Raw genomic sequence first — 22,587 nt, 5'->3', positions numbered from 1 at the left:
TTATGTGCCTGTCATTTCTGCAGTGTGATCAAAGAGTAGATGTATTTGTATACTTATCTTAAATAATTGTTTGAAGGAGAAATCAGTCAGTTAAAAACCCATTTGCAGATAATGATGTAAGAGGTTTTTTTTTTTTAATTATGAAATATGTCCCATAACTAGAACTCAGCTATATCTAAAATACAACCATATTATTTCAACACATGAAGACAAATTTAATTAAGGAATATAGTACCTTCTCTTCCAAAATGAAAAGAATTTATGGAGAAAAGCAAATAACAGAAACCATTCTTTTTCAGCACCACAGAAATTCTCATGAAACTGATAATTCATATCTACTTGAACATCAATCTTTCTTTTGGTTCACTTCCGGCTACATATGTTTTGTGAACCCTTAAATGAAGTAAATCATCTATTTACAGGATAAATATTAACAGCATGCTTTATAGCACTAAGTTCTTAATTGCAGATTTATCTTTTCTTATTTAAGTAGGAAATAGAACTTTGAATGTGTTAATCATTTTGAGTTCACTCTTATTTCACATACAAGCCTAGGTAACAGTAAAATAAATTGGTTATTATTACAGTTACTTATTTTTTGTTAAAAAGCATTAGGTCAGTTAACCTCTAATTTGATTTATCTTCCACAGTTTTGCAAACTGGTGAACTATTCAACAGAATCGGGAAATAACAATAAATACCCAGTAAGAACATTTTGTTGCTCATCTGTTTCAAAGTTCACATAAAACACTGACAACGGAGTCATAAAGTTCTGTAACTGGTACTGGAAATACTGGGATGTCCCTTCTAAAAAGGTGATCTCATAGATATCTTTAGAATTAAAGAATCTAATGCAGTATATGACAATAACAACACTTTACAAATATTTTTTTTTACATCTTACCTCAACTACAACTATCAGGCCTATTAACCACGTAAGTGTTAAAAGGAACATTTGACGTTTGATCTTGTTGGAAATAAATCACAAAAAGACTTTAAGTAAATAATTATCACACGTAAATTAAAAAAAAAATTCACTGCAACAGGAATCTTGTAGCATGATTCCTAAGCCCTATGGAACAGCACACAACTGCTGTAGAATGAAGACACTGGACGATTTCCCTCATCTGCTGCTCAGAGTAAACCTGTACACATTGTTTTCTCAGGTAAGAACCTGCTCATGGTGCAGCAGAGGGATAACACGCACAGATGTTAGATTGTGTTTCACAGTTGACAGATTCAAAGGGAAAAACACAGTTAAGATGCCATATACCCTGTACTTACAAGTGCCCTTCATGCACGTCATGGTTGAGGAACACAACTCAATGACGCAAACTGCTGGTTTTCCCAGATCCACTGGAGGCACCGTCAAAATGGAAACCTATAGAGCAGAAAGAATAACGCACGGTATTATGGGGAATAAGCCAACCAAAACAATCCTGAGTAACAGTGAAAAAGAACTGGAGATGTTCATACAATTTTGTTTTCTCGTTTACTAGTAACAATTTGTGGAATCAATCCTGCAGAATGTAAGCATTCAAAAAATTCTACCCCAGTCAGTGAGGCTCTTTTGTTAGGAACGTCTGCAATAGCAGAAAGAAAACCTCATACCACAGCCCTTTCCAAAGGGATGACAGTTTAGAAACTCTGATGGCAAGAGACTGCAAAATTGGATTTGAACACTGGGAAAAGCACTGTTAACTGAGAATGACTGGAGCACTTTTGTGCCAGACTGTTAAAAGCAAGAGTCAGGAAGAAGATGCTATTTAACCTGTAGAAGTATAGGAAACATACAGAATAAACACTTAACACAGAATAACACCCTTTAAAGTTAAGGTCTGCAAAGACTGATGAAGTAGAAACATTTAAAATATCTGAAAGTGTACAATAAGAACTTAGAACAGTAAAAGTGAATGTTAAAAAAACTAAGAACTTTGAACAAAGTTTAGACAAGATAAATAATTAACAGTTAACAGAATACTAAGGCTAACAGTTTATTAAAAAGCAAGCAAAACGAACTACCTTAAAGACAAATGCTTAGAAACTCTTAATTAACATAGTGTCAACCAAACAGAGAAACCCCAGACATTGAACTAAAATAAAATTTCTAACAGTTTTATATAGACTAAAGAATGAAACAATTGTCAGTAGAGAGAGCTCACTAAAATGCTGGATTCAAGCAGAAACAAAAGCATGAATTAATTCCTACCAACAACTCAAGATGAATGCATACAATTCATAAAGAGGTAAGTGATACGAAATTGATACATACCTGCTGCTCTGAACCTGTGTTGAGTACAGACTGATCTGTAATGAGCACTGCCCTGGAGATCTGCCTGCAATTAAATAAAACAATTATGGCATTTCCCTAAAATGTGAAAAATAGCAATTCAGACTCATAGTTCTGGCAATACCAATTTATATACATAAAACTGTGGGATGACTATTTAAACATATAATCATTATTAACCTGATTGTTAGTAGGATATTTTGCCTGTTGCTGAAGCAGGACCACGTCTAGAACATTAATGTAGTATTTTAAGTGACCAAAACAGATGATGAATAAATGAGCCAGTGCCATCATAGAAAACAGCTGGGATATCCTTCTGATTTTTTAAAAATTCTTTTGCCTATTTGATCAAGATGAGTAGCAGTACATCACAGGACTTTTGTTCCAAACAGCACACGACACTTGGGGAAATACACTGGGGTGGAGCTCATGAATTGAAGTTTCTAATCCTCATCTACAATATATTGAAGACAAAGGCAGTATATGTACAGTGCTTTTAGAAAGAACAACAAAAATAAGAGAAAACTATGACTTCTAATACTTTTCTAAACATGAACTAATTAAAGTGAGAACAGCAAACACCTTCCAAACACTTTTTAACAAAAAGAAATCCCTAACACGCTTAAGCTATTGGATTTTTTAACCAGGAAAAGGGGATTTAGAGGATAATTTAAGAAAAACTAAACATAGAAGGTACATAGTATGCCCTAATGTTTAGAGAAGAAGAGAAAAGACACGAACAGAACTAAGTGTAGTGCCAAGATAAACTTAAGAGATTATTGTCTCCTGCTTTTACTTGCAGGGTGCTGTATACACTATTATTTAAAGAAATTTAGTATGTTTACTGTTTTCCTACATACCTGTAATGCACATTTGTACATACACTCTCTGAAAGGTAACTGTCTTCCACAATAAAATACTTAGCACTTATTCTTTGTCCAAAATGATCCACAATAGCTTTGCATCTGTGAAAAAAACAAACATCAAACCAAAATAAGAAAGTTGGATATAAGGTAACAAAACTATGTGTAAGTTTTTGACATTGAGTTATATCACACATTGTATTTTTTAAATAAGTTACCTACCCATTTCTTTAACATGTGAACCCCTAAAACAACTCAACTGAAATTAATAAACAAATCCTAGACTTATACATTCTACATGCAGTTGCTTTATAGATAACTAAATCAGAAAATTAATCAATTGGTCACTTGATATGGAAAACTAAGTATAAGCTACTAACACCGGCATTTGTTTGTACATGAAAATGGCAGAGGTTTCTTACCTCATGATATATGGAAAAGTAACACTGTGAATTATTTGGCAGGCACTACCCTATCACAGTGTTATTTCTCCCCAGTTAACAACCTTTACCTAAGACAAGTCTATTTTACAATAATATTTGAGAAATTAAGTGATAAATTAACTTGAGATGTAACAAAAAACGTGTGCACCAGATTGTTCCAAGAGAACTTTCTTGAGCTTGTATGTTTATGACCAAATATATCATTTATTTCCAAGTTACATAGAAAATTAAGTCGTCACACTGCTTTAAGAGCAACAGAAAGCTTATTGATAGATATTGTTGGTCCTTCAATATATACAAATTGTAACACAAACATGAATTAGTCTGCCTCAGGTGATATACGAAAAAGTAAAAAAAACCAACAAACCAAACCCCTCAAGACCTCAGAAAAAGTCTTTTTAGGCTTAACACAGAATACCAGAACATTTACTGCATAAATAAATAAGGCAAATTAGCTCTACTTAACTTTTGCTTGTTGTATGAAAGTAACTCTATTTTTTAAAAATTAAATTTATCTGCATCAATACCTCCATGTTTCAGTCGATTTAATGTACAGGACTCAAACCAGCAAATTCTCTCACACACATTTAGTTACACACAGATGCACATGGCAACATCAAAAGAAACAAAAGGATGCCTTAGATCAGAGATCTCTTACAGATTTAAATGTGTTTTATCATAGCACATTATCCCATATCAGTAAATATCTGACATGCAAGTTATGCCTTATGAATAAAGAGCATTTCTGTAACTTCACGTTATTCATCAGTTCCTGTGATCAAAATGATCTATAAAACTAGGGATGCGAACCAAACCTAAATAAGTCAGAGCAATCAGCTGCCGCTAACTTGGGTAAACCAGCTGCTTCTGTAGCCTGGAGAGAGAACTGACCCAGGGCACCACGATGCTGTGTACAGCTGGGACAGCTTAATGACAATTAGCATGTTTTTATAGCACTGACTTCTAATGCTGATTTAGTATGAATCTGGATACTACGTATATACCTGTATTGAAATTCAACAGATTACTTGAGAACAGTAATTAGAAGAACAGTCTAACAGCACAAGCATTGTTTAATTTCATCATGCAGTATTCTCCACACAGCTTCAGCCACATTCTATTCAACATGTGCTTTACTTGCATGTTTAGGAAGTTTTTTCTTACTGTTAACCTGACTGATTTCATTCTCAAAAACTCATTTGAATACTGCAAATAAACAAGGAAGTCGAGCTGCTACAGTTCTTTTCTAATTACAACCTTTCTTATTGTTTATGAAGCAGTTTCCTCTGCCACCCCCCTAAACATTACAGGAGGGGAAAGGTTGATTAAATGTCATGTTGCATCACTCAAAGCCAGCAAAAGCAACTTCACACTTTCTGTTTTCCCGCTAAGTGTTGTTTCCCCTCCTTTGTTCAGGAATAGCAACCAGGTCGTACGCTTGATAAGATTTTAAACAGAAAAAGAGATAGCGCTTTTAATTTCAGTCTCCACTTTACTTCAAAGGATGATGCCAAGAAAATTTCTTTCAAGTACGGCTTCCAAATATGGCAAACACTTATGCACTGACATTATCAGGTCTCTGTCATCTGATATGTGTTGGGACAATGAATCATACAGAACCCTCCATTGACCTTCTTTCAATGTGTCTAGATAAAAGGATGAAAATTAGAATCCATCTCCTTGCAGTGCCACGAGTTATAAATGTACTTTATAGGGCTCATTATCCAAACTAATGGACTAAGGGCGACATCCTTGAAATGGACTCACCAGCACTGACAAAGCCAGTGTGCAATATTTCAAGAAGGATATGTAAATTCCTATGTGTTTGCTATATCTTTTTATTACAGATGTATAAATTTCCATTTATCACATCTTTTCCATTTTTGAGACAGAAATACGTAATTGAAAACATATGTAAAGCGTGATCAACATAAAATGCCTACCACTATTACTAATGTAATACATGTGATTTAAAAGACTTGAAATTTTATCATTTGTACAAAAAAGTGATCTACAAACAACACAGAGAAAATAAACAACAAAAAGAAAAATCACCATCATGCATGCATTCAGTGTGCCTTCTCCTCAACCTAAGGAACAAGATGCGGATTTTCTAACACAGCATCAGAGTTCTATCAAGAACACAGGATGTTTTACACATGCATTAAGACAGCAGAACTAATCTGATACATTTAAAACCAGAAATTTTCAAGTGGATTACCAAAACCTCAAATAGGTTATGTCTAAAAGCTTCTCTACTTGCATATACTCATCCCTGAATCTTATTTTCATAAGCTATAAAAAGGGCTATAGTAACATGATAAAAATAATTGTATAGTTAGGGATGAAATCTACTGTTCCCTGTATATACAATCATGGGTAGTAAAGAAGTGAAAAGGCAATTCTACTGGATATTGAATGGGTTCTTATCTTCCTTGTGCTGGAGAGAGTGTTAGCCATGTATAGAAAGGAGTTAGAATAAACTTTGGTGATACGTAGGCACTTTAATTTAAAGTCTAAACTATCAACAAAAAGTTTGAGAAGAAAATCAAGGCTGTAGCTTTAAGTATAAATTTTCCTTGCATGCATTACAGTAAGATTGTTAAATATTGCAAAAAAATAACAGCACTAAGACCCTGACGAAGTCTGGAAGTCCACAGAACACGCTTATAAAATAGCAATGAACACTGCACGATTTGACTGAATTTCTCCTGTTGTGAGTTTAACTGATGTGTAACCAAAGTGAGCTGCTGTAGTGACAAAGAGATGGGAGTTTGTCTATTAGCAATTACCATTAATAGCCTGTTGACTCAAAAGCTCAGTAACTCCTAAATACCCTCACTAACAATTTGATAGCTGATTTTTATTAGGCAAAAGACTGAATCCTAAAGTCAAGAGGAAATTAGAGCTGGTACAGGAACGGAATACACAGCGAGGAAAGAGGTAATACGAAAAAGAAAAAGAAGGGGAAAGAAATAGCGATGATCTTAACAGCAAACCGGACAGTTTGCTCAGTAACACTCCAAGGAAAAGACTCCACAAGTAAAAGCAGTAAAAAAGCTGGGCAACCAGCACCACTGACCAGTTAGGATCTCCAGAGTGGTGCTTAGAAGTTGCTAACAACTAAGAGTATTGTCCTTCTGCATGAGAAAGTTCACTATTTAAACATTATTGGAAAATAAAGCTCCCTATAGTAAAAGTTCAAATATTACTGTTAAAAATAAGTACAGAGTTTATGAAAGGGCATAATTTTGTTTGCATATGAATCATGATGAAACACTGTACCATTTGCATCTCAAAGGCTAAAACTATGCAATGAACTGCAGATCCTTAAGGAACTGGTAGAAAGATAAAATCTCAGAGTTTCAAGAAGAACAGATGCTACTTGACCATGTCAGGACAAATCCAGCTACAAGTACAACACTCAGAGAATCGAATGTGCAATGCAACTGGAAAGTAAAGACATTACTTTGATCATTTAACTAATTTTCCTAATAAAATGTTACTACGTATTTTCTAGTTTAAACTTCAAACTTTTCTACAGAATTGTTTTGAACTTTTCAGTAACAGAATCTAAGCTGAAAACAGGCTCTTAAGAGGTGCAAGGTTTGCAGTTAAGACTAAAAACTCATAGAATGTATAAAACAGAAACCAGGACAATTTACAGAGGTGTGAAAAATGCCCCTGTGGAAAAAACCATGGGATGATTTTCCTTAGCTCAACTTTAAACCTGCCTACAGGCCTGATATTGTTGTAAAAGAATTTATCCTATGATAAGAGGGCAGCATAGTTTATGACAACAATCTACCTAAAAACTCATTAAAGTCTTTTCTCTTGGAGTGACATGCATTATCAGCAAAGATTAATCTGATGAGTCTTCAGGTGAGCTCCATTTTTAAAAATGCAATAACAGAGGGCTCTGTTGTCATCTGATGAAAATCAATTAGAGTAGGTAAGGCCACAAGGAAAACTAACATCACTCATCACCAGCCCCCCGGCAGCTGAAATGATTTGTCTTCCAAGCTTGGGTGATCAGGAGCTGTAGTAATATCACAGGGAAATTAATTTAGTTTCTATATTCTAGACCCACTTCCCTTGTTCTGGAGGACCTATACACAAATTACTTTTAATCAAGGTTGATATGTTATTAATACCAAGGAGGATCTTTGAAGAATCATTTTTTTTTAAATTGACTTAACACATTTTTCATCTGCATTTTGTATATAAACAGAAGATTACTTATATTATGCTTACCGTCCAGATTCTTTGTCCACTACAAGGCACTGCACAGGATGGCGAAGACAATAGATGCCACCAAATACAGCACACAGCCTAGAAACATGAGGGAAAAAATAAAGGTTACTCCTATCACAACTAATTGTAATCAATGTGAGTGTCATAAGCAAGGCAAAGTACTGTGCATGTTGTAGTAGGTTTTTAATAACACATCTTAAATCTTCGAATCAGACAATCAAAAAAACAAAATGAAGCATGTCATATAGTTTTTGCAAAGGATATGTTATTAGCTTTTTTTTTATATTAGCATTTACCTTGGTCCTCTAAATTGTTACATTAGCTTAAACACTTATTCTGTTACCACTTTCAGTCACTCAGGACCTAAAAGTATCTATTTACTGAAGATGCACAGAATATCTACTTATATTCTGAACATGCTACATTGCACACAGTGTAGAATAAAACCATAAGAATACACAACGACCATATCAACCTCCTACTAGAATTCCCAGTGTGATTCACAAGTTACTTCTCTACTCATACAAAATGTGCCATGGGAACTTCATTGACCACAAGCAGCTCAAATTTTGAGGGCACTAAGAAGCACCCCAACAGAATGAAACTTCTTACAATCTAAAGATGATCTCTTACAAACAGCGAGTCCTCCAGGTTCTGCCCATGTGATGATACAGTCATTTAAGACATTCTGTACATGGACTGATGAGAGAAAGATTTCTTAAATGAAAAAAGAAACCAGCTTCACGGGTCAGGTTTTCAAAAACTGAAGTATACTAAGCCATTTAGCAGTCTTCCACTTACAAACAAATCCCAACACCTAAACCAAAGAAAATTATCCTAACCAAAGTCAATATTACAACTCGTACTCTAAGGAGACACAGGATTGAAAGAAACTTGACTATGACACATAAACGTGAGGGGCTGCATATGAAGTCAGACCATGGCATCAATTCCTGACTAGCCAGGTTGTTTAACCACCCCTGGAGGTACCTCCGACGAAAACTCTTCATCAGATGAATCTGCCCTGCACACAAAGCCTGACCTGCTCTCCTGTAAAGCTGCACAGGGAAAGTTCAGCTGGTCTGGTGATAAACATGATCCTGGGTTAATTCCCACATCCCAACTTCCTAGATCTGCCAAAAGCCAGGCTTAATCTCTGGGGATCACTTTTCTGTTGATTTGATGCGACAAAAGGTAAATTAATTCACCAAAAATGAAAGTTTAGTTTCTGCAAAGTGATACTTACAATTTTTACTAGACCCACATTAACACTGAAATGACTGTGATCTCACTAGTTTAAACTTTTTTTGAAATTCTAGCTCCCAAAAGATTTTAATACAGGTCCATGCTCTTCAAAACTCTGTCAAACAAGTATAAACAACCTATACTCTTATTGTTACGTATTCAAAAAACCCTCTTAACTTGGAGAGCACTATAATGCAGAGAAATTCATGATTTTACAGAAAGAGGATATGTTTGAGATTCTCAAAGACAAAGCTTCATGATTAACTGTGAATTAAGACAAGCTCCAGTCATTTTTTTGTTTACAGTGCATCATTCCAGGGGTGTTCTTACTATAATAATAATAATACAAAATGCAGAGGATGAAGCTCTCTAGAATTTGGTGTGACTAAAGATAAACCAGTAAGAACATTAAAACAAAATTAAATTTTTTTTCGAAGTATGTTAAAATAGTAGTAATATTTCTCTTTAAAATTTCCAGTCAGCGTGGAAATTACTCAGTGGAAAAAGGTAAAGAAGAAAGATGAGGGAAGTGTGCCTGATCCCTTACAATACAATTTCAGGTTTGGACTGTTTGTCATGTCTGATCTGTCTTGGGAATCTTTATTTTTTAAAATTATTTATTTACTTATTTAAGAACCTCCAGTGGTTCACTTAGATCAATGGGCTATCACTGACCTCTTCTCATGCATGCTGAAGTGAAAGAACAGACAAATAATTTCCATATTGACATAAACTGCATTATCCTTTCCTCAGAGAAAACCAGTCTATCAGAGACAACTGTCAAATACTATCAAGTGACATTTGACAATTCTGCCTTTGTCCTACAAGTTAAATACACCTGTGTTCTTCTTGTGAGCCCTATTATTCAAAAGTAAATAGCCTCTTATGAGTCAATCAGAAAAGAGCCTGTAGCACATTCAGTCCAGTGACACCCTGTTCTGTTTCCCCATGCCGGAGAAGGATACTGTGAGTTTTCTCAGTTCCTGTTATTCAGCCGAGGTTTAGTCTGACCCAACCATTCCAAGCTCAGCTCACAGATGGAAGGACAGAGCTGAAACTGGGAGGGCATAAAAATGAGAAATTACACCTGCCATTTCATTAACAGAGTCTGCCTAGATATTGTATTTAAAATAAGAACATGTAATTCTATTTATATTTTGGTAGCGTTTACACTGTAATTTAATATATTGGTGTGACTACATTTCTAATACGCGTCCACCATTAGCGAGGCATCAGGCCAGCCAAAGCAAACTACGCGAGACACGCAGGCTGGCTTGGTGGCACATAGTTCTCCCAGATTTCTTGGATGATAACAGGATTTTCCTGCTCTTCTAACAGATATTTTTGTTGTTGTTCTTTGCTTGGTTGTTTGGTTTGGTTTTTGTCTTTTTTTTCCCTCCATTTTTAAAATTTAATTTGGAAGTTACAGAGCTCTGAATATCTGTTCATAGATGAACTCAAAAACTTCCGTTTTACTAACCTGACTTCCTAAAATTGGCGTTCAAAAGTCATACTAAATACGCAAAGACAGTACCGCGATGCGTTTTACACCGCACGAATGTTGCAGGACGGTGAACCGCTGAAGCGCGTTACTGACTTGCGTCTCTTCCAAGTCGCACTCCAGCAGGGCCATCACCAACATCACTTACTGCTGGCCAAATCGGAAGGTGCGGTTCTCTAGAAATCCTTCTTCTAGCCACACAAAAGCAGGGAGAACACAGGCCGGATTGAATCCCAGCCGTGGTTATCTGGAGATTGTGGAAGATGACACGAAGGTCAAACATCCCCTAAGAATTATGACAGAGCCTTGAGCTACGGGCTTATCATCTGTAATGCCGCAATCAACGGCTTCTTGCCTGGCAATGCATGCATTAGGATTTTTCAAACCAACTCAGATGAATTTATTTCCTATGTTGTATAAAAGAATAGCACTGTTAACCTAACCAGAACTAAGATTCCTTTGTTAAGAACTCTAAGTTACATATTTCCTTTGACTTCAACCACAGTCAAAGGTTTTTTGATATATGCTCTTTGTTTTTCTAGCGTGCTTTGAAAGAACTTTGCTGCTTGGCTGCGCAAAAATGTGGATTACTTGTTTTCAAGAGTAGCCTCCTATCCAGTGGAGGAAGGCAGGACATGTTTTCATAGTAGGCCAGTGGAAATGAGAATTAAAAGGAATTTTGATTGTGTTGTGTTAAACAATTATGAAGAGCAAAAATATCTATTAAAATGGACTAGCATGAAAAATGACATGATTAGGAAGAACTTGCCAAAATTATTTAAATATAGAAACTGAAACATTAAATTAAACGGCATCCTAATAATTTATGACGAAGTAAAATCATTGTGCTAACACTACTTTCATACAGTAGGCTATTCAAGATGATTTGACTGTACTTCGAGTACAAGGCAACTCTTTGATACCATTAACCCTAAATGACAGACATTTAAACTGATATTACTCTAATTAACTGGCGACGGCCTGCACCAATAATTCAAATTTTGCTGAAAGATAGCAACAACACTGTACTCAACTTCAACTTTGCCCTAGTGACATCAAATCATATTACAGCTAAATTAACAGTTGTGAAAATGCTTGGCCTGGTAGCCCCCATCGCACACAGCTTTTAAATGCCATTTCAGTTCCCATCAAGGCAGGAATCAGCACTTGTAATTTTTAATACAGCTGTGAAACAATAGGACATATTAAAAGCTGAATTTTTGACAGCATATTCATGATGATTTATGAGTTTGTACATAATTTGATTATTCTATTAATTTTACTGATTACTGATTCAGCTAATCCAGTGAAGGTCACTTACAAAATAAATCTTCATTACATTTCACAGAAAGTAACTGCCTCCAACTAGTTGTTTTCTTTAATTAAACACTAATGTAACAAGAGAGAAAATAGGCTCCAGGGTTGCTGCATCTGTTGCTACAAGAGGAGTTTACTGCTTTGATGTAATGCTCTCCGATATTAATTGAACAAAAATAGAACGTCTCTCCAGCTGACATCTTGATTTTTCAACACAGACAAACCATAAACACTCTTAAATTACAGACTTACCCTTAGTTCATTCTGAAACTACACCAAAGAAGTGGAAAACTGTATCACATGGTTTCACAACAAAAAAAGTAGGTTTTATTTTCAGCATATATTTTGTTTTCTACTTTCTAAAATGCATGAAGTGATTAATTTAAAAATTGCATATTTTTCTCCCCAACTGTATAGTCTTCTAGAGCAAAAACTACTTCCTTCCCTCCTTAAAAATGAATATAGCATGTACAGTGCAGTACGCTTTGGAGAAAGATCAAAGGAAAACATGCCAAGTGCTGAATTAATGAATTGTCCTCTTCCCATTTATTTTTACACAAAGAGAAAGCTGTGACCTCGCTCTTATGTTAAATTCTGTGTTTCCTGAAAGGTCCCTAGAACTTTAGCATTTCCTACAATATCATTTTATGTTCTAAAAACATTAAAAAGGAGAATACAGACAAATCAAATAAATAAAACGGGTACAGTTAAAAAAATAGAAAAGACAGAACAATTCAAGTTATCTTAACCCTCAATGAAATTCAAGGACTATTTTCCTAATTTAGCGATGTCTTGAAAGCTACTTTTCTATGCCTTGTAATTTAACGAGAAAGGACTCTGCTAAATTTGCATTTACATCCCAGGTTTGCTCAAATAATAAACATTCGTGTCATTTCCACAAATCTTCTGATAACGCTCTAACATACTCATATGTTTGAGTGTTAATTTGTGGGAAGATACATAAACCAGAGTCTGCACATCCCCACACAAGCAGAGAGTAATTCACTTGTTAAGAGAGAACACCAAATAATGTATTAGATATACTTCCTTCATATTATTACCATTGTCTTAAATTATTAAAGCGAATAATTACTGAAATATCATATCACATCATAATGTTTGTATATTGTGCTTTTAAGTCCTAAATATCTTTGTAAAACGAAGCAAGAATGATCAAGAATAAGAGGAAGAAAATGTACATTATTTTCAGCCTTTTTTAATACTTAGTGTTTATTTTTCCTATACCACAGGCTATATTCTAAGCCCTATAATCTAATTTATTGACTGAAAACTTTTCCATGCCTAGTTAGGGATCTGAAATCTATATACTTTGACAACATTTGTATGATCCAGAACATTTTGTGATATATTCTAATGGTCGAAGGCCTTCACAAGGCATAAACTTCTGAAGAACACTGTATTTCTATTCAGTGAAATAATACGGAGCAAAAAAGCTCTGGTATTTGTAAATAATTTTTAAACAAAGAACAGACAAACATATCACTGAGAAGCAGAGAGAAAATCTAAAATGGGAAGTGATTTTCAAAGTTTCATATACTTAGAATGCATTTCACAACAAAGGTTATTTCCAAATTAAAAGTCTTTCCCTGTCAAATTCTGAGAAATAATACAGGCAAGGACACAAAAGCATTCCATAGCTTTATTAACGACAATGCTCACTGATCTGTGAATAACCTGAAAAAAAAATGAAGATTATTGAGTTACTTTACCAATCTATCCATCCATCACCAGTGAATAGGTCTCAGAATGATGGATTATCTCACTTCCCTGATGTTTATCCCAGGAAAGAGTTTCTCCTTAGAGGGAAAAACAAACAACTGATCCTACAAACACTCACGCTAACTGCGCTTGCCCATTTTGCATTCATCTGCCGACAAAGTGAAGAGAAATACATCAAGTTTGATTTTTAAAATACAAGTTTTAAAATAATAAGTTTTATTATTTCACTGAAATGCAAGTGAAAACCATTAAGAAGAAAGCAGCATTGCAGCTACTCTTACTATTCAGTATTTTAGTAATGACTAAGTAATACTGATGAGTTGTCAGTCATGTCAATATAAATTTTCAGGTCCAGAGAAATGGAATAATCTTAAGTGATAAGAGATGTATAAATATGAAAATAATATATTTTCAAATGTAAGATTTAACTCTATCTCAGACACAGCCTATGTTTTTTAAATCACCCGTGATTCTTTCGCACTTGTACAGAATTGTACACATGGTATGACTCATATCTGATTGTCACAAGGAATTAACATTGAATTTCTCATTAATATCCCAAAGCATACTATTAACATACGGAGAAGTTATGCACATGGCTTAATTGTGCAGATCATGTATAGATTCAAATTTTAAAGATGTTATAATAAAATTTTAATATATCAATTCTAAGTGCTTATTACAGTCAGCTTTCCTAAAGTCCAGTCTTGATTTCAGAATACTAAAATGTTCCTAGAGATTGTAACAGGGATGTAATTGGAAATGTTGAAGTACCTCAGAACCTTCAACATTTGTAGCAGATAATAGCTCAAATGTGAGGGTAAAAACTGATTATTCATTTTTGAAATACATACAGGAACCTTCCAAATCAATCACACAATCCATCATCTCTCAGCCTGGACTCTTAATCTTCTTGTAAATATAGGAATTGAAAGAGATGAACTGTCTTAATAAGATCTTTCCTCCATCACAAAATTACTACTGTCACTGGCACTCACACAAAAATGACTAATTTCAGCTCGAATCTGTAACAACTACTACAAAAAGGTTCCACTGCCCACCAAATACATACACAATGTAAAAGTTCAAAGCTTATTTATAGGAAATGCAAGTCACTGACTACCCAGGAAAGTCAGTGAGTCACTAATTCCTCCGGCAAAGCAGCTGAAGACGTTCTAGCGCCTCCACACCACAACGACGTCTGCGTGTTCCTGGGTGACTTTTAACACACAGAAAAAAGACACGACCTGTCACCCTCAGAACCTTTATGAGACGACAGAGGCCATACAGCCTCTGGTTCCCTCTCAAACTTCAAGTGGGAAAAACCTAGACTGCTGCTTCTCAAAAAGTCATTTCCATTTGGGTGTCTGTATCAGCAAGAGTCCAGAAACAAAAATCTGAAGCCAAACTGAGGAGACACTATGCACAGACTCCCCCAAAATTCAGTGTGTTCACAAAGCAAGCATAGAGCAAAATCAGAGGTGAGGCCACAACCTACAAGTGGCTCCTTAGCCTTTATTCATTGAATAACAGTGGTCACAGGTGAAGAAAATCACAACTGGCTGCTTCCAGAAGGATCTTGTCTCAAAGGAAAACTGAAAAGATGCATATTTCCCTGAGGTGAACTGTAAAAGTGAACTATTTGAAACAACATTCCTCAAAACCATAAAAAACTCAAAAAGTTTTTCCTTTGGAAAAAACTGGAAGAAAGGAGATCTAAGTTAAAAAGAGGAACTTTGTACAACATGGTAAAAGCTAGAAGAAAGAAACTTATGATGACTTGTCTCTTCACTAGCTAAAAATTACATCTTGTAGTTCATAAGGGAATTAGTGTCCTCATATTTGAAAACTATTTCGGATTTTTAAGTCAAATATCTTTTTGTTTTTCCCCAGTTACAAAAGAAAATTTGGAAGCTGACAATTTCAACACTAAACTCCTGTATCAGAAACTTTTGGGGGTATTCCCTAATGTTTTCTAAAAACAGAAAAAAAATCAAAACCACAGTAAATACTCTAAGTGTTGTATCACTAAGACCTCAGAATTTACAATGATGCCCAATTATAGTTTTTCTTTAGTGATGTTTTTTGAAGAACATGAAAGCTGTATTATAGATTTGCAACAAACAGGTTAACAAGCAGCTGCAAAACGTATACTGATCTTCCTAGCTGCCTAACATATTGAAGTTTTGGCATTTTATGTTTACCCTCTCAAATATAAAGGTTTGCTTAATACTGCGACTAATGAAGGAGAGACATAGCGGTTTCATGCCAACCAGTCTGAAGCACAGGAAGCTGTTAGGCCAGGAAAAGTTTTGCTGTCTGTCAGCTCGGAATAGCACAAGGCTTCCAATGACCTTCCTTGTGCCGCGAATCCAATTTATGGAGATAAAAATCTCACATCTGTACCTCGACATATTGGGACGTACATTACAGTGATATAAAAGTTTAATTTTCTCTCCTAAACCATACCTGTTTAAGCCAATAAAGAACTAACACCGCTTTTACTCACTCAAGTGTTGTCAGTAGTTATAAAACGTTGTACTGTTTATGCAGAATTCATTTAGAATGCAAGGATGTGACTTACAAATGTCTTTGAGTCATTCACATAAATATGCATGCATGCCATTTATAACAGTAGCCTTGATGAGAACACACAGTGTAACTGGCTGCAAGAAACGCTTAAGAGGTTTACATTAAAACAGAATATAGAGCGGTGGTTAGAAATCACAGAACAGGTGACACCTTACTCTGATAACCTGGTGATAAAAACTGTAGGGTATGATGTATAGGTTGTGGCGGCACCATTTTACTATACAGTTTGAACAGTATTCTTCGGAATACTGCTCACTTTTAGGAAGACCTAATACCCAAGGCAAACCACATTAAAAAATTGTGATTAATCTCAAAAAAACCAATTGTGATTGCCTCCTAAATTGTTCATTTAAAAAGAAAGACATCTAGACTTTATTTTTTATCAGAATGTTTGTAATATAAACCTTTGTAATTATTTATTGGTTTGACAGAGTAATTTGCTTCAACTAGTAAAATACTGTCCTTGTTGTAAGACTTACAATTCAACAAAAAGAAAAACACAACCTACAACGCAGCTATCAAAAGGCAAAAATAGAAAGTTCAGGTCATGTGAAGAATTCCTGTGATCACAGAATGATTTTCTGATAAGAATATTGATAAGACTTTTAAACACCACTATTGTTAACTCTTGAAATATATTGCTGTTACAGAGTGGAAAATGGCACGTACTGGCTATTGAACAAAATAAAGCCTAAGGGCTTTCAAGAATGCCAGAAAAATTATCTTTGGAAAAATCCAGAGTGGAAAAATGTGACTAAAATTCTAATTTCAGCTTTAATAATTCAATATACTCTTATTTTTCCTAGGTATCTGAAGTGAAAGAAGGTCTAATTACAAAACTTGTGCTACTATAATGGCTCTGATACTCTTTTGATTTATTAATCTGTCAGTCACATAGAGATCTGGTCCCGCAGGAAGTCCTTTAAAGACAGAATGACCCTCCTAAAATCTACAAACACAAGTTCTACTGCATGACTGTGCCCAGATTACTTACCTAACAACAAATCTTTTTCACACATTGTCTCTTCAAATACCTAATTACGTAAACCCACATTTTTTAAAATCTCCATACAAATATAGTTTAAGGTACAGACAAAAGTACAGATGAGGTTACCAAATAACATTTCTATTCAATATAGTGCAGAACAAGAGCTAGCTGCCTAATGAAGGAATGGGAGCATTAGGTTATGTATATACACCACATAGGGCAATTACACGTGGCCTTCATTAGTTGCTAAGGCCAAATAAGACTTTCCACAATCCAGCCAAGGCGGCTGGTGCCGATCAGCTACTTTATAGATACTTCCATAAACTATGACAATTACTCCAGAATGTTTCCATCAACACAGGACTGCACCTATTCTATATGCTGCACTGTCACTGCCCACAGGTCATGTACAGGGCTTGAAATGTGTGCTGGTTTCTCCTGGAACCAACAGGTTTTTTGTTTTAATTACTTTCTAGGGCTCTAGTAGTGGAGAATATATGACTGCTGCTCGAGATACATAAACACAGTCTGTGTATGGCTCAGTGTGACATGGCTTCATGGTAAATTTTCTGCCGCTCAAGTTATGGGTAGAAGCTTGTGTTCTGTACAGACCCACAGGGTGAAGAGAAAAAGGCCGTGATTTCACATCCATTGCCCTGTTTATATAAGTCTGTGACAAAACAAAATGAAAATATCTACCTTTTTTCAATATTTAATAGCAAATTGGACACGTGGCACAATTTTGCTTCTTTGAGAAAAATCCCCCTCATTATTAAGTACGTGCCTATGAATGGTGGATGCAGTCCCGGCATTAATTAGTAACACAAACTGAAAACATTAATTTTCCTTTAACTTCAGGAAGACTAAAGAATAAATTTTCTCACCCTACAGGTTGCACAGTCATCCTTTTGTGCAGACATTGTTCCAGTTCTCCTCTGCCAGTTTCAAAAAGGAATAGCTACGTATGAGTTACATTATCTCTTTCACATTTCCTAGTACTTATTACCGTAGGCAGTCAGCAATTGCAATTTCATAGCCAGTGAAAATGTAAAGCAAATAAAACCAACATGAAATTGTTAACAGGATGATTCTTATTGAATGACATCTATAAGCTTTAGGTTACCAAGGATTTCCTTTTTTGAAGACAGGTATCAGAAAAGCAAAGTTTACCTGCAGAAGCACTGTGGAATCTCTCCTTGACCATAGAGAGGAAACAAAAATGGTGTATTGCCATAGCGGCCAAGGCACTGGAGAAATTTTTTTGTTGCCTGAAGACCTTCAAGAGTGCTGCAATCAGTCTCTGAAACCATCGCAATGGAGTGAAGAATGAAGTGTTGCAAGCTGGGCGTTAGCTTCTGTGTTCTCAAGAACTCAGCAAATGTACTGTTCTCATAGTCTGCAGAAAAAGTAAATTTAGGTAAAGGGTATAACATTTGTATTTTTTCATATGTTTCAAGTTAAACAAGTACTGTTGTATTTAAATGAAGAAATGATGGAGTTCTTCTACAAACATATTGCTGAAAATGGGTAATACAAGTCAACGAAATTTAAAAAGTCTGCAAAGCAACCTCTAAATAAGGCTTAATCTCTTCATTATGTTAGACTGGATTTAAATCCGCTTCTCAATCATGTGAGAAAAGTGAGCAGTTGTGGACAAAAATTCATTGAAGTGCTTTGGGATGCTGTTTCCTCTAAATTGCCCAAAATGTTATACCTGAATAACACCCACTAGAGAACAGTACTGCTGAATCCATGCTGACACAGTTAGAGTGTGTCTTTATGTGTGCAGAGAAGCCATTCACACAGTGCCTTAATCCAAAAATGAGAAGGCACAATATTTTTTCCAAGTTGATGATTTACTTGCAACAAACAGGGGTGGAAGAGCCAGGCAGAGGAGGGAGGAGGAAGCCTGGCTCCCTTTCCAATTACCAACATTGCTGACACAGTTTGAAACTGTGTCTTTCGGGAGATTTTCAAGGCAAGTGTTGCATGTCCCTGACAAACCTCTGAAACACCTTAGTCACCCAATAACTAAACCTTTTGGTTTGTTTTCCAGGACACCATTGTTTAAGCAATAGCATAATTTCCTACTATTCAGAAATCTGCCCATAAGCTTATTTTGGCCATGGATAAATTCATGGGTAATTCAGACGTACTTCCATCAGTGCTGAGTCTAGTATTATCACACTACGTATTCTGTTCAAGGTTCAACCACTGTTTTACTACAAATGTCTCTTACTACCCTTTGTACAACCATGCACTAAGTCAAAATGACACTTTTTTACCATTCTAAAAAAATTCTCAAGTTTTCCCTAACTTCAGGCTTCTTACACAACCCCAAATTTTACAGAAAAAAGCTCTAAAATAAATTCTTCACTATCATGAACTCTTCTTATTAAAAGTCTGCCTTCATTACAGACTCTCTCTCACTCCTACCAGGTCATTCTTGATAGTGACCAATTCTCTCTTGTGTATGTTTAAAATAATTTTCTCTATTGTTTATACATACTCAAAGGGTCTTGTTCAAGTAGTCAAACCAATACCAGTATCTTAACAATTGTTTCTTTTTAATACTATATGCTTTCAAAAATAGTGCCTAGCCAACCTACTGTCAAGATACAAAAGCACCAATACACTTCAGTCTGAAATGTATGTCAATATTCAACTATTTCTCTTTCCTCATTATTTCTTTTGATGGATTTTTTTTGCCTTAGTTTACTTTTAGACTCTAAGAACCGAGAACATCATTCTTTGTACCCTGAGGTGCATGTACCCAAAGCAGAGAGTGGGTTTCCATCATCTTCCTTCTGATGGTCAATTTTCCTCTTTGACCCAATGCTCATTTTTCTTTGCATATTATGGCTCAAATCTATTCAGATTTTCTCTTGTCTAAATAAGATAACAGTTGATAAAGGCACTTTGAACTTGCCCTCTGCAACTAACAGGCATGAAATCGTATTTACTTTCAAAGTTAAAAAATTCCACTTTCTCCGTTTCTGATTTTGCAGCAATATATTGTGAAGACTTATATATTATCCAAAAAAAAACAGAAAAGAAAAATCAGGTACATGACACCATACTAAAAAATCCCTGGGAGAGGGGAGGAAACACCTAAAAATGATAAAACATTTTGCAACCTTGCTGTAATATATAATTTTGCTGTTAAAGAAAAACGTAAATAAAAAATGACATGGGAAGTAGAAGAGCAAGTGCTTAAGTAGCAGAATATACCATTGAAGTGAAAAGGTCATGAAAAGGTCAAAGCATACTTTGAAAATGAATCCATAAAACTAAATTGCGTGAAAACACAGGAGAGCTATCAAAATTGTGCATAACTGAATGAAGTCATGAGAAGAGAGTGTACACTGTTCAATGAAACGCTACCTTGGTATTCTTCAGGGTGCTGTTCATAGTCCAAACAAAATGTCAAAAATTTCATTAGCATTCTCTTCTCCACCATGGCGAGCTGTCTGCTGTTGAAGACATCTGCTCTAGAACAAGGTACCTGGAAAATATTTTTTAACAGTTTCGGATACTTTCCATACTCTGGATAGGAAAAGCATCAATGCTGGTCTGATTACCTAAAAAAATCTTTTAAATTACTATTTTGTATTATAGTTATTTTCTTATATATTTCTTCCCATTATTTTCTATTAGTACTATAATAAAAGTTACCAATGTTCTACAATAAAAATATTTTTTAAACTTTCTCAGTCTCTTTCCCTTTTTATTTCCCTTCAGTTTCACTTGTGTCTCTGACTGCAGATTTAGTCAAGAGTCTGTATTAATTAACTGTGCCAAAAACTCCTCTTGCCATTGCCAGACCAATGACTTCCCTTGTGAGTAACAGACAAACAATCAAGTCTATGCTCAGAATGAGAAAATCTAAAGCCTGTGTACTTTTAAGAATTTACTGCCAAGTTGATCATGGTCTAAATAATTGAGATGAAAGAGAGATTTATGTCAATAATTCTGCCTTTTTAAAAAAAAATATGTATATAACACAAACAAAGCCCTTTTCATTCCAGAAATGAAATAAAAATCTCCATCTTCAGGTAAAACACCAGCTTATTGCTACAAAACTTCCGAGAAACCAATTTAAAGTTTCTTGACTTTAAAAACATAAAACTAAACATATGCAATACATTATTTTACGATACCTGTTCAACTTTTCCTTCTCGAAAGGCAAGTATTTGTGTCACATTTTTGAACTCTGCATATCTGCTAACATTCGACTTAATCAGAAGGTCAATTAACAGACCTCGGGAGAAAAGCAACTGCACAGTGAAGAAAAAAATAAATTGGTGAGTAAAGAGAAAGGGCTCACACCAAAAGAAAACAGTGATACCAACAGCATTCATTTGTAAAACGTTTTCTATAACTATTTACCAGTAGACACAGTGAAGTAAAACCTAAATAAAAGCGCATCAAGAGGTAGTACGTGCAAAATGCAATTAAATGAACTGAAGCGACCATACAAACGGAGGAGACAAAGCAGGGCCCAGGAGTGGAAGGGAGAAGCCGTCAGCCTGCTGCTCAGTTCGCTTCATTAGGCTGGGAGTCAGAGCTTGAGACAATTTTTGTATTGTCATCTTGCATAATTTCTTTGCATTGTACGCTACATATCCTTGAACACCAGATCTTACAACCTTCATTTCCCAATATCAGTAAGGTAGGTGACGCTTTGTAAATCACCACTAGTTGTTTCTTAAATTACCTGAAATGATAATGTCCTGTTTTCCAAAAGTAAATTCCTTAAACCCCCAGTTCAAGTGTAGTCATATTCTGTTATATTCACTTATACTCCATCTACCTTTACTCTTTCTACAAGCTGCAAATATGAAATGATGAAAGGACAAAACTGTAACTATTAACAAAAGACATATGTCTGAATTGAAGAGCACTGGAAATCAGTTTAAACATCTTTCAAGTCTTGTGGCACGAAGTAACAGAATCTGCATGACCACCCAGGAATTTTCAAGACAAAGGTTTACTGGGACACTAACTGGGACACTACTCTTCCATCAGAATTTCTGGAATTCATTGCAATTAACACCAAGTAAGACAGCAGCACGGAAAAATTACAAAGAGGATCCAAACCAATATTATCTGCTTAACTACTACACACTGACTGTTGTTTACATGATGTCATTCCAATGATGCATGAAAGAGGTATCTGCATTTGGAATACAGAGACAAAACTTGAAAGAATGCAACTGGTAGTGTCTCCACAAAGAATTTAGTAAATTATTGAAGAAAGTTTTTTTTCCCAGTTTGCAGAGGTTTGACAAATCTTTCTTTTCTGTGAAGGTGGATTTTTCAGAATTTAAACAGCACAACAAATATGTCAGACT

General features: G+C 35.3%; 1 protein-coding gene across 1 annotated transcript in view; it reads right to left on the bottom strand.

The window, feature by feature from the left end:
• CHM (CHM Rab escort protein) overlaps nt 1-22,587 on the bottom strand; it is a 57,109-nt gene that overhangs the window by 11,459 nt on the left and 23,063 nt on the right. The window contains exons 6-12 of the mRNA XM_065846738.2: nt 21,394-21,510; nt 20,618-20,738; nt 18,404-18,629; nt 7,851-7,928; nt 3,151-3,255; nt 2,273-2,336; nt 1,285-1,381 (exon numbers count right to left, since the gene is read on the bottom strand). Of these exons, the coding sequence (XP_065702810.1) occupies nt 1,285-1,381; nt 2,273-2,336; nt 3,151-3,255; nt 7,851-7,928; nt 18,404-18,629; nt 20,618-20,738; nt 21,394-21,510 (808 nt within the window). The remainder of the gene's footprint in view (nt 1-1,284; nt 1,382-2,272; nt 2,337-3,150; nt 3,256-7,850; nt 7,929-18,403; nt 18,630-20,617; nt 20,739-21,393; nt 21,511-22,587) is intronic.

Source organism: Patagioenas fasciata, chromosome 11 (genome assembly GCF_037038585.1).
Source record: "Patagioenas fasciata isolate bPatFas1 chromosome 11, bPatFas1.hap1, whole genome shotgun sequence".
Taxonomy (NCBI): Eukaryota; Metazoa; Chordata; class Aves; order Columbiformes; family Columbidae; genus Patagioenas; species Patagioenas fasciata.
This window is presented reverse-complemented; position numbering and strand designations above follow the sequence as displayed.